The following is a 13476-nucleotide window of genomic DNA, read 5'->3' as shown; positions in this document are numbered from 1 at the left end:
GCTGGATAATTGTCACATTTGCAAAAAAAATATTTGTTATTTAAAAGATCCCGTCAGTATGATATTGTTCTATCATATGTCATTTTGATATATTTCTATTATGAATTAGAAAATACGTTGAACCACAAACGTCAAAATTATTCAATCGCGTAGTGGAATGAACTATTTGTGGATTTTTTTAAATTCTGTGTAACTTTTGGACTATTTTAAATCTCGGTCTATTTCTCAAATTAATTCTTACATACTTTTGATTTTTTAACCCTGTATGCTAACATTGCCCATGTGAAATTTTAAAATTGTTTGTATATACCATGTACAAATGTATACATTGAACGACAAATATATGTGACGTATAAAATTTTCTGACGTTAGACACGCGAATCAATGAATGTGTTTATAGATAAATGTTTTTGTGTTCGGTTAAATTGTTCCTTTTAAAAAAATGTTACACGATGATGACTGCTGTACCCATATTTTGACTATTTTATTTATTATGTCTGTTAAGTTCACGCATCATTGTCAATATAACGGAATTTACCGAGACTGTCATTAAAGTGAGAGGGTTAGCGCTATAAAACCAGATTTAATCCACAATTTTCTACATTTGAAAATGCCTGTACCAAGTCAGGAATATGACAGTTATTGTCCATTCGTTTTTTATGTGTTTTGTCATTTGTTTTTGCCATGTGATTACGGACTTTCTGATTGCATTTTCCTGTAAGTTCAGTATTTTGTGATTTTACTTTTTGTATAATCGATGCTGCACGATAGAACTGTCAAATTATGTACATCAGATTAAAACACAATACAACAGCAATGTGATCAAGTCGATAGAAAGAGCGGAAGAAAAATCTATTGTGAGTGTCTGTCAACACCTGTTTTGTTTGATTATGATTGTTTGTTCATGTGTTTTCTGTTTTGTTTTATATAAAATTCATTTCATTCAGATAATGGACCAAAATGAGCTGATTTTCACATTTACACATATATACTTACCTGCTTCAGTCGAGAGGTTCCAAATCAACAAAAACACTTATTCATTGTGACTTAATTTATTGTACTCTCTATCTTCACAAAAAAATGTAACATATAAATATACAAATTCGTAGTTTCTTACAGTTTATCAAACAAAATAAACCTTATTCGGATGATGTTGTCGTTGTATGTAATGACTTAACAACTGAGCACAATCTGAAAGTAGACGATGTAATCAAATGTACTAAGAGAGTTCTTTTTACATTTTATATTTTTTTTTATTTAGGTGATGTCCTTGTTGTATGTAACGACTTAACAACTGAGCACAATCTGAAAGTAGACGATGTAATCAAATGTGCTAAGACTGTTAATTCTACTCCTGATGATCTGTGTTACGATCCGGATGATACTATTATATACGATCTCAATACTACTGCTGGGGCATTCTCTGGATATATAGATTACAATCAAACTGTGGCTTGTTTGAAGGTTAATCCTGCTCAGGTGACACAACCAGACTACTGTGTAAGTTTATATTTAAATAAACTCATCATGGATACCAGTTTTTTTTAGAGATGAGGATTGTAACAGAATGTTGACTGCTGTTTTTTATACGACCCCAAAAAAATTTTGGGTTCGTATAATGGTATGATGTCGTCGTCTGCGTCGTCTGCGTCGTCGTCGTCCGAAGACACTTTGGTTTCCGGATAATAACTTTAGTTTAAGTGAATAGATCTTAATGAAATTTTTTCGGAAGGTTCAATACCACAAAAGGAAGGTTGGGATTTATTTTGGGGATGATCGTTCGAACCGTTTAGGAATTAGGGGCCCAAAAGGGGCCAAAACAAGCATTTTTCTAGTCTCAGGATAATAACTTGTTTACCAGTATTTCAATTGCTCTGAAAGTATACTGCAATGTTTAAAATCACAAGTAGAAGGTTTGGATTCATTAAAGGGGTTATGGGGCCGAAGTTTAGGAATTAAGGGCCAAAAAGGGGCCAAAACAAACATTTTTCTAGTTTCCAGACAATACCTTGTGTGTAATTGCATGGATCTCTCTGAAATTGTACCACAATGTACCATATAACAAAGGGGAGGCTGGGATTAAGTTTTGGGTTAATTGCCCAAAATATGTAGGAATTAAGGGCCAAAAAAGGACCAAAAAGAAGCATGTTTCTAGTTTCCAAACAATCATGACAATAACTTGTGTTTAAGTGTATGGATCTCTCTGAAATCGGACTACAAGGTTCAATATTACAAAGGAAAGCATGGGATTGAGTTTAATGGTTATTGCTCCAAGGGGGGGGGGGGGTCAATAAATTGGGAGGGGGATCTCAGTTTACCATTTTTTTAAGGGATTTTTTTTTTTCAACATTTTTCAAATTTCAAATTTTGAAAAGTTTCAATAAGAAATATTCAATTGCACAGTATTGTGCAATAGATGTGTTAGATCTGGAACCACATTAATTTTGTGGCAAAAACCTATATTATGTCAAAAATTTGATCACAATCAAAATTCAGACGGTATCAAGCTTGAATATTGTGACCAAATTTGCCCCAACTGTTCAGGGTTCGACCACTGGGGTCGTATAAAGCTGCGCCCTGCGGAGCACCTGGTTGACATTTGTATCTGTAATGTCTTTTTTTTAATCACGCATCGTTGTCAATGTAATGAAATTAGATGTGACTGTCATACAAGTGAAGTGTTTAGATAGCTATAAAACAAGGTTCAATCCACCATATTCTACATAAGACAAGTCCTGTACCAAATCAGGAATATGACAGTTGTTATGCCTTCGTTTGATGTGTTTGAACTTTTGATTTTGCCATTTGATTAGGGACTTTCCGTTTTGAATATTCCTCAGAGATCAGTATTGTTGTGATTGTACTTTTTGTTATATGCGCCAGACTCGCATTTCATCTACGAAACAGTCACCAGTGACGCTCAAATAAAAAAAAGTTGAAAAGGTCAAATAAAGTACGAAGTTAAAGAGCAGTGAGTCCTATGTATTTGTTCTTAATTCGTTTTTGATGCGTTTTGTTATTTGATTTTGCCATGTGATTATGGACTTTCCGAATTGATTTTCCTCTGAGTTCAGTATTTTTGTGATTTTACTTTTGGTACAATATTATTAAATATTTAACCAATTTTTTACACTTTTTTATTACTCTTAATCTATTTTATACAGTTAACCCAGACTGATATCCAAAGTAGCTTGTCAGATGAGCAATTATTGGCATTTAAACTGTTTTACACTGTTCATACATCATATGCAAGGGAGTGAACTTCATGAGAATCCAATGTTAGATAGCAGGTGTTCCACACGCATTTTAGATAGCTTTTCCAAGTCAGAAATATGACAGTTTTTCAATCATTCTGCTGATTTATAACGTTTGACTGCACCTTTAAAATTTAACTTGCAGTTCGGTATTTGTGTTATACTTTTTGTTTAAACTTAAAAAATGTTATGAATGTAAATTTTAGATAAATGTGATAGCATCAGAGCAGGATGATAGAATAAACCGTCCCTGGAGAAAAGCAACTTCTACAGTTTGCATCACATTTAACAAACCTCCAGAATTCCTACCTTCATTCCCTGTAACTGTCAATATCAGAGATGTACAGATAGGGGATCCTCTGATGATTGTGCAGACAGTTGATGACTTAAGTTTTGACACTCCGTCGTTAAGCATTGAAGGTAAATGAACTTTTCGTTTCTTATTCTTCGTAAATTATTTTTTGTTACAACGTTTCGTGTACTCGTTCGTTGTTTGATGTTACATGTTTATAATTAATAGGAATATATGCAAATATATAAAAAGAAATATAAATACATTTTTAAATTGAACCAAGATTTCTAAATACGTTGTTAATTGTTGTCTATATAATGGTCTATTCTATGACGGTCATACAAGTTAGAGATTAAACTATCATTAAAACCCGGTTAAAGCTACAATTTCTACATAACGAAGTCAGAATCAGGAAAATGAATTTTTGCATTCGTTTTATGTATTTTAGCTTTTGATTTTGCCATTCGATAAAGGGATTCTCATCTTTTAATTTTCTTTGGAGTTTTGTATTTTTGCTTTTTTCCTTTTTATATATCCATTGTTTTTCATTTTGTTATAGATGTTTTTCCAGACGTGTATAAACCAAACTTTCGAATATCAGGAGCTGGCGAAATATCTTTTGGATCTATTCCAGATACAATACCAAATGACAGTCTGAATCTTCTTATTCGTATAAAGGTAACGAATTTTCATTTCCTTTCATGTTTAGTGATTTTTCTATTTGTTCATTCTAATATTACATTCAAACTTCATTTCACAAGATATAATGATAACATAAAATTAAAAACATTTTTTTCATTATTTTTTTTCTTCAAATTTTAAAGCTAGTAACCGATATGTTTATGGTTAAGGTGGTACCTAACACTTTCACTAAAATTAATTTGGCTCGTTTACTTTTCATTGAATTTTGACAAAGTATTTACTTTGACCCTTTAACAAAAATATAAAAATTACAAAAATTTTGAACCAACCGTTTTATCAGAAAAATAACACTGGTTATGTAGCAGTTTGACAAACACCAATTTTGATCATTGAGAAGCTTAATATTCCATTAACACCACAACGTGATTAAAACGTTTAGTTGACTTTACAGAGTTATCTCCCTGTAGTGTTAGGTGCCACCTTAAAACACATAATACAACCCATATTTAATCTAAACTTCTGTATCTTTCTTTTTATTTTCAGGTCAACGATAATGGGATGCCTCCCCTCGAAGCAAGAGCAACGGTTAACATTACACTTGTAGACATTGATTTACAATGTAGCTTCCCTAAAGAGATATATCTTGGAATTTCCTCCAATACTACTATCCTAGGTGCAATAAGATGTACAGGCGCAACAAGTTTGACATACCAATTTATCTCAAATCATGGTATTATATTTTCTCATTTTTTAGATATAGTATGTTGTCATGTAAGACAGAAACCAATTACATTTTTTATATATGAATAATGTTTAAAACCAAATGTTGAACCGTTCATTTGCTTCTTTAGAATGCAATTGCTATATTTTAAAGGCTTAATAATCTATTCCGAACAAGACAAAGTAGTCCGAGGGATATGGAATGTAAAAATCAATAACTGGGTTTATCGTCTAAACATAGATACTGACAGTGTCAGCTTATTTAAGTCATAAAACTGTATATCTTTTGTTTACTTTCTTACAGTATGACATTCAAAATAAATCGTCAAAAATTTAAAATTCCAACAAATCCAGATTTAAAACAAACAAAATTGCATTGAAAATGAATGGATTTCATTAAGTTCAGTCTAACAAGGTTATCGTATCCTGCTTTACATGATTTAACTGTAACAAAAACATTCTAAAGTGTCTGATAAAGTGGTGAAGTATTTATGACACATTTGTCATACCAGAACTATCAAACATTTTACTCTACTACCACTGGGTCGATGCCTCTGCTGGTGGACTATTAGTCCCCGATGGTATCACCAGCCCAGTAGTCAGTACTTTGGTACTGGCATGAAAATACGGATTTTTTGTTATTAAAATTTGCTGTTACAAAATGATAGATATTATTATAAATTAAGGAATGTATCTCCCTCATGCAAAGCTCTGATTCCTTTCACGAATTTGGCTATACTTTTTGGACCTTTTGGATTATAGCTCTTAATCTTTTATATAAGCTTTGGATTTCAAATATTTTGGCCACGAACATCAATGAAGAGACATGTATTGTCGAAATGCGCATCTTGTGCAAGAAAATTGGTACCGTTAATTTTATTACTCTAGTGTGCAATGAATACAAATTTCAGTGTAGTCTTTGAAAGACAAACAGACATACCGACAATAAGAATAATTCAAAGTATCACGTCTCAATTTTATTCAATCCCCATCATAAGTTGATGATTGGTCTTATTTTTTGTATAACGCTATTGCTATTTTACCTCTATCATAGATCGCACATATCTATTATTGCATATCCGTCATAATTAGTAATTTTTTGTCCATGTTTGACTTTACTTCTATATGAATGGTGAATTGGGTCAAGAATGGTTCAAGTATTGCATGAGATAGTATATGTAGACAAAACACGCGTCTCTCGTATTAAATTATAATCCTGGTACCTTTGTTAACTATTCACACCACTGGGTCGATGCCACTGCAGGTGGACGGTTCGTCCCCGAGGGTATCACCATGCCCATTAGTCAGTACTTCGGTTTATACATGAATATCAATTATATGGTCATTTTTTATAAATTTCCTGTTACAAAACTTTGAATTTTTCGAAAAAACTAAGGATTTTCTTATCCCAGGAATAGATGACCTTAGCCGTATTTGGCACAACTTTTTGGAATTTTGGGTCCTCAATGCTCTTCAACTTTGTACTTGTTTGGCTTTATAACTTTGTTGATCTGAGCGTCACTGATGAGTCTTATGTAGATGAAACGCGCGTCTGGCGTATTAAATTATAATCCTGGTACCTTTGATAACTATAAGCCAAAACTCCATACTAGTAATCTGCTTCGTAAGTTCGATGATTTACCAATTGTTTTCAGTTCCCATTGTATGTCTTTTGTATACTTGTTATATTACCTGGAAATGGTTATAGTATCTCTCAGAACAAGTGTTTAAAGTAAATAAAAGCTATTGTTTTCAAATATTTTCAAATCATATCCAGCCTTCGAAAGTCGCTATATGTTGATCAAAATCCTGTGTTCTTTAACATTTAGGTTCAGTCTGTGTATGGTTAAAGTGTTTAGAAATCAAGAACTTTGAAATTGTGAGTAATGAGCAAAGAGCTCCTCAATTGTTCAGTACTAATACATCTTTGGTTTTCGAATAATTGGGTTTGGCCGTTCCTGATTAAAGAGAATTCAGATTAGAACAGCATTTATAGTGTTATTTTCGTTATAACAAGGACCTTCTCATAATAGTCTTTTCTTTCTAAGGTATTTTCTCACATTTATTTATGTTATAAATCAAATATTTGTAGCAAACTTTAAGATTTTGCCCTGGGTTAGTTTCAACGTCAAAACTGTGATGAACCTTCAAGGACATAAGCTCCTTCATCAAAGATAGAAAATTGAATTTGATGGGTTTTAATATTTTTTTGTTGCTAATCTTTACTTTCAAACCAAGAGATGCTTTCTGAATTAATTTATTTATATCTTCCGCCTGTTTCGATTCTTACTATATTATACAAGGAAATCTTTTTTTCTGTACAGTCAACATGTAGCACCAGTTTTATGTAAAAGATTTTAAAACTTGAATAATTTTGACAAATCTTCAAGGTGGGTACTAAGACGGACAAAAATCATCATGGAATTTAGAGAATGGAATATGCAAAATGTATTTGGCTCTCAATGGTCTTCAACTTAATTTTTTATTTGGCGTTCTTATTTTTTTTCGAACGTCACAGATGAGTCTTTTGTAGACGAAATCCATCTTTGGTGTACAAAATTATCAACCAGAAATGAGTTTCACAAACAATCTTACGACTAAAAGATGATCGTAAGTATACTGAATTATGATAGACATACGATCAACTTTAGACTTAAGATTGTTTTGTGAAACTGACTTCTGGTATCTTTGAGAAGTTTTTTTACACAGAAAATTAAGAGTTTGGAAATATGAATTGTACTTCAGGAAATATGAATTGTACTTCAGGGAATATAAATTGTACTTTTGAAAATATACTTATTTACTTTTGAAAATATACTTATCTACTTTAAGTTTATTTTGAAGAAAAAAAATCATCGAACAAATACGTACTCTTTTTACATATTTTACAGGACTTCCACTTATATTTGGTGCCCAGGGTACAATAGTTGTGACGAGAGGATCAAAAATAGATCTACAAGCCGGAGACTATAATATCAGTGTTCAGATAAGTGCTGGAACTGTTGCTTCATTCACACTAGATTTTATTTTACACGTTGGTAAGTATGCTAAATTTTTCTTTTTAATTCTTTTTAAAGCCGACAATTTATTATTCATTACAACTTTGATCTAAATGAAATACTTTCACAAAATAATGAAATAGTGTCTCAGAGATTGATTTCCTTTTTTTTACTGTATTATTATCTACTATGTTTTAAAGAAGTTACTGTGAATAGAGATTCCATTAGTAAATTCAAGACTAAATCAAATAAATAAAAATGGAGAACATGGCCATTGAAAATTACTCCTGCGGAAAATTATTGTACCAATCAAGGAATAGTTCAGTTGTTGTCCATTCGTTCAGTTGGCTGGTTAATTAAAACGTTCGATTCTGTCAGTTTAAACGACTTTCCTTTTTTTTTAATTTTCCTAAGAGATCCGAAATTTTGTTATACTTTTTACCATAATTTGCCTTGGAGTTTGCTTGGAGTTCAGAATTTCTGTTATACTTTTTACTATAATTTTCCTTGGAGTTTCCTTGGAGTTCGGTAATTTTGTTATACTTTTAACTATAATTTCAGATTACTACGAACCTTCCTGTTACAACTTGTCACCAGAGGTTATGATACATAAGAGTACTCCTCCTGGGAATTGCTTTCCTGCTTTCTTTTGTAATGAGACACAAACTGGCAACATCCGATGTAGCGAAAGCTTGTCTGGGCCATTGTCTCCTTATCTAAGTACTAGCTGTACCATATCTGCATCTGAAATTACCATGGAGATTTGTGTTAAATCATATTTACAGAATGTTAATGTTAAATACGACGTAAGTCAAGATTTATATGTTAATGACCACACTTTTACAATAAGTATGGCAAGTTACTCTTCAAAACGCTACGAGTAAATGTTGTAGTGTTGTACTTTTTTATTCAACTCAAGTAGAGATTTTGTAGATATGGTCTCATATTTGATTTTAAGTGGAAATCCTGTTTGAGGAATTACTGACCATAGAAATTCATTAAATCTGATCCTGACTCAATGTGTTTTGGCATGACAGACGAACACCACAAATAATAAAAAAGTGACAATTTCTTTTTGGCATTATTAAATATGAAATCAATGTAAAAGGTAAAAAAGGTATATCACCATTAATTATTTATTGAGGATTGAAAAGTAGTGTAGTACATGGAAAAGAAATGTAATGCGATAATTTTTTTAATATTTAGATAAATTAATTTTTCATTATAAGGTTACAGGAACTGTGGAGAATGATTTTGGGGTAACTGACATTGTAACAACAGTTAATGTATTTAACAAACCTCCTGTCATACTAAATACGCCATTGACAACCAACGTCTCAGAAGACGCACCATTTGGAATTGAGGTGCTAACAATTGAGGTGGAAGATGATTTTCCTTCTCCGGTAATTGAGCTTTTAGGTAAGTTAAACTTGTTCATTGTTTGATTGTAACAATACTATTTTCATACTCATATAATTCATCGTCTAAAATACTTTATCTGAGACTGAATACAATTACTGTTGTCTATATTTGATGCATGCATAGCAGAAGAAACACGCCGTCTAAGACTGAATACACGATCTGCACTCATGCATGCATAGCAGCAGAAGGTATTTTTACGGAGTTCATGCGGTTGCCTCAAGTTCTTAATTTTTGGATTTTTGAGATTTGGACATAGTTAAACTATTGTTTCATATATTTAAAACTTCTGATAAACGAAGGTCATGGGATAATATTATTAACCATGTTTGATACAAACATTGAAAACATGCATTTAAATATTGTTCAAGTATTGTTTGTTTTATTATGGGATCCATTTTCTAAACACTTTTGATTGTTGGTTGCTTTACGCCGCATTAGCACAAAAAGGCTATATCGCTATATCAATGTCCTGTTTATGTTTATTTTGTGATTGGTGATGGTTTAATGTTTGGACTTTATTTCAATAATAAAAACTTACAAAGTAGAGTTTTCCTTTGATTATAACAATAGTGATTATTTGGTTTTTAAGTCCTTCAATACACTGATTGCACATCCTTATGAATGCTTAAAAAAAGGGATTCAGACTCAGAAAATATAAGAAATAACAGAAACATTGATATTTACTTTTAATTCCATATTATTTCATTTTTTTTCAATTTGGGACAGGTCAATCCATACCTTTTAGTCTGAACGGAACAGATATTTTTCTATCTGGGAAACTTGATTTTGAAGTTAGGAACCGTTACGACCTCACCATTTTGGTAAGTTAGAATGTTACTTGAGACAAATAATCTCTAGCAAATAATTTACAAAAACAAAATATCTCTGTTATAGTTCATGCTGTCTATTGGTATAAAAGAACCGGATTATACTTACTTTTATAATTGTGACTTGGAGAGTTGTCTCATTGGCACACATACCACATCTTCCAATATCTTCCTAAATTTATTTTTACTTAGTTTGACCTTGACTATATATATTATCTACCAGATGTTACATTTTTCATGTAAAATTGAATCTACATGTGTCAGTTCTGTACTGGAAATTGCATAGGATTCCAAGGCACAATCTGTCGGTTATTTAGAATATTATTTGAAATACAAAAAAGGCATACGCATGATTAAACAAATATATAGATATCATATATCTCTAGAGCCTGCTGTATATGCATACGGTCTAGTGTAATTAAAGAACCCACATATACTTACAGTTTGACCTTAATCAGTCTCTTTCAGCCTTAAAAGTAATAAAATGTGCACATAATATTGTTCATTTATAAAACCGAAACTGTATGTGTAGTTGTTTAAAGAAGATGGTATATATATATGCTATCATACCATGCAATCTAAATCCGACTATATTAACTTTCTAATGGTATATACTCCCATATGATTATATGTCAATGGGGTTAAATGTGTGAAACATGGCAAGTAGTGAAAGTTCTGAATGAAATTTATGTTTCATTAAATAATCAAACTTTTCTAAATAAACTGTCGAATTTCACACAAAAGTACTAATTTAAATAACTCAGATATAGACACTCCTTGCATATAGACTTATATATTTCTTATTTTACATGGGAAACAAAAAATTCAAGACAAAAGGGAAGGTTTTTCGTTCCATATTTTGAATTTTCATTTTCTTGACGGGGATGTGTGTATAACAACATCTTATTATGTTAATATGCCCGAGTCTTTTTCGAGGTTTTGGATTTCAATGAACGTAATCTATCTATTATAGGTAAATTTTTAGGTCGGGATTTCATTACCACAAATTACATAAAACCGTTACTAAACTCTTTCATAAATACAAAGATTTGATTGGACAGTTTGCTGAACCCGTAGAAAACTTTACGGAGATGGCGTTTACCTAGACGCATCGATCCTTTTTCGAAGTAAACATCGGCTATTCATTTATCCTCGAGGCCCAAAACATAACAAATAGATAATAAGGTTTTGGCAGTATTTGGCCACAGCTTTATCTTGAATAAAATATAACATATATGATATATAATATGTATTTAAATTGGCAATCTTGCTCTGAAATATATTTATCAATGTCTGTATTTAATATATATGTAAATTATAATGTGGCTACCGCAAATTATGGCAGACCACTAATATAAATATATTTAAGTAATATGTCTGGTACGAGAAGTTGACTGATGAGCCCTGGTAATCAGAGGCTATCATTACTGTTCACTGAATATATGAATGTTAAATCCAGCGCAGCGAAATGTGCCAAATGTGCTCTGCCAATGTCCACTTTTACATCTACATTGTGTTCACTAGTTGTCTCCTACTCTCCCATCTCAGTACCATTAGCAGAAATAAGCTGAAATATAAACTTAAAAGCAGTATCTGGTTTCTTACTTCAATTCAGAACAAATACAAATGTAACACAAAATTAATTTACATTGGGAGGGTGGTGGGTTTTTTAAGAAGATTATGTTCTCGTCCAATTTTCGTCTGCTGCAATCTTGCCGACGTATTTCGAAAAGACCAAAGCGAGGTTGCGATCAAACTAATCAACACAAATGTTAAATACCCAACAGTGAACCACCACCTGCCCAAATTAAAATCTTCGAGTTTGTACCCAATGGATAACGGGCTTTAAAATTGTAGATTTTAAATCCTTTTATCCTCGAGGCCCAAAACATAACAAATAGATAATAAGGTTTTGGCAGTATTTGGCCACAGCTTTATCTTGAATAAAATATAACATATATGATATATAATATGTATTTAAATTGGCAATCTTGCTCTGAAATATATTTATCAATGTCTGTATTTAATATATATGTAAATTATAATGTGGCTACCGCAAATTATGGCAGACCACTAATATAAATATATTTAAGTAATATGTCTGGTACGAGAAGTTGACTGATGAGCCCTGGTAATCAGAGGCTATCATTACTGTTCACTGAATATATGAATGTTAAATCCAGCGCAGCGAAATGTGCCAAATTGTCCGATAAGATCAGGGTAACAACTTGATCTGATTGGACAACCGCCACTGAAAAGAGGGGGTGTAGCTGCGCGAAGCTGTGCCAAATACAATTTAATATATTAACTTTCAAGTTACTTCCTAGTTACTTACTTGAAACGTCAGATATAAAATGTTAACATAACAGTTGTATCTAATTACAGTCGGGGAAGGTTAAATTAATGCCAAGATTCCTGATGATCATTTCTAATCCTCCCTGGAGGGTATTCAAAAAAATGTTATTTCCCAAAGACGTCAAATGCACTCCATCTTTCATTAAGAATAATTCATTAGCCTTTATATCAGGGTAACGGAGGTAACAACCATCTGTTTTGGTTAAAAAATGATGCTATAGAGGTATTAACCCTCATTCTACATTTTTCCATGGCATTAATATTGTCAGAGTAACGCCAACTTGATCTCGGAATAATTTGAGACCAGACAAAAACTGTGTCCAACATCAGTTGACACATCCAACTGAACTGTTTCCTTATTAGTTCACAAAGAGTTTTTGAACTTTTTTCCCCTATATCATTGCCTCCAATATGTAAAACTAATATAGTTGGCGGATCTTCATATTTTAACATAGTTCTTATTTGTTGTTTCATGTCCAGCACTTTACCTCCACATTTTCCCTGCCACCAAATATTTACTCCCATCCTCTGCAGCCCCAAGTTTACCCCTCCCGGTCTTCCTCTGGCTTCCCCAAAGGCATGCTTAATAATCGAGGATCCAACGATCCAAACTGTAGCATGTCCTGCAATTCTTAGAAAGCAATTATTACTTGCTTATATTGATGCAGGACATACCATTTATTTACATAATACAATATTATTTAAATGCCAGCTCAAGACTGCATTACAAAATAAGCAAATATAGAAACATATTTATACAAATAAATGTACATATATGATGTTCAGGCATTTAAATCCTAATGTAACGCAAAAAGGCCTGTGACTTCCAACGTCCCATTTCTTTAATTTGCTCATCAGAAATACCTTCTAATGCGCATGTAGTTGCCATGCCAATTCTAAAGGAATGGGACTTAAATCCATTGTTTTCTATACCAATTACTGACAGAGACCTTTTTAATAATGCT

General features: G+C 32.2%; 2 protein-coding genes across 2 annotated transcripts in view; both read left to right on the top strand.

Annotated features, from left to right (window-relative positions):
- Window positions 1-13476, top strand: part of LOC139492722 (uncharacterized) — a 108939-nt gene that overhangs the window by 28365 nt on the left and 67098 nt on the right. Inside the window, exons 4-11 of the mRNA XM_071280875.1 lie at window positions 1262-1500; window positions 3461-3674; window positions 4106-4224; window positions 4732-4918; window positions 7800-7946; window positions 8469-8713; window positions 9137-9326; window positions 10056-10150. Coding sequence (XP_071136976.1) covers window positions 1262-1500; window positions 3461-3674; window positions 4106-4224; window positions 4732-4918; window positions 7800-7946; window positions 8469-8713; window positions 9137-9326; window positions 10056-10150 — 1436 coding nt within the window. The remainder of the gene's footprint in view (window positions 1-1261; window positions 1501-3460; window positions 3675-4105; window positions 4225-4731; window positions 4919-7799; window positions 7947-8468; window positions 8714-9136; window positions 9327-10055; window positions 10151-13476) is intronic.
- The window catches only part of LOC139491009 (uncharacterized), a 335932-nt gene that overhangs the window by 315563 nt on the left and 6893 nt on the right, over window positions 1-13476 (top strand). The gene's annotated exons all lie outside the window — the stretch shown is intronic.

This window comes from Mytilus edulis, chromosome 10 (assembly GCF_963676685.1).
Source record: "Mytilus edulis chromosome 10, xbMytEdul2.2, whole genome shotgun sequence".
NCBI lineage: Eukaryota > Metazoa > Mollusca > Bivalvia > Mytilida > Mytilidae > Mytilus > Mytilus edulis.
This window is presented reverse-complemented; position numbering and strand designations above follow the sequence as displayed.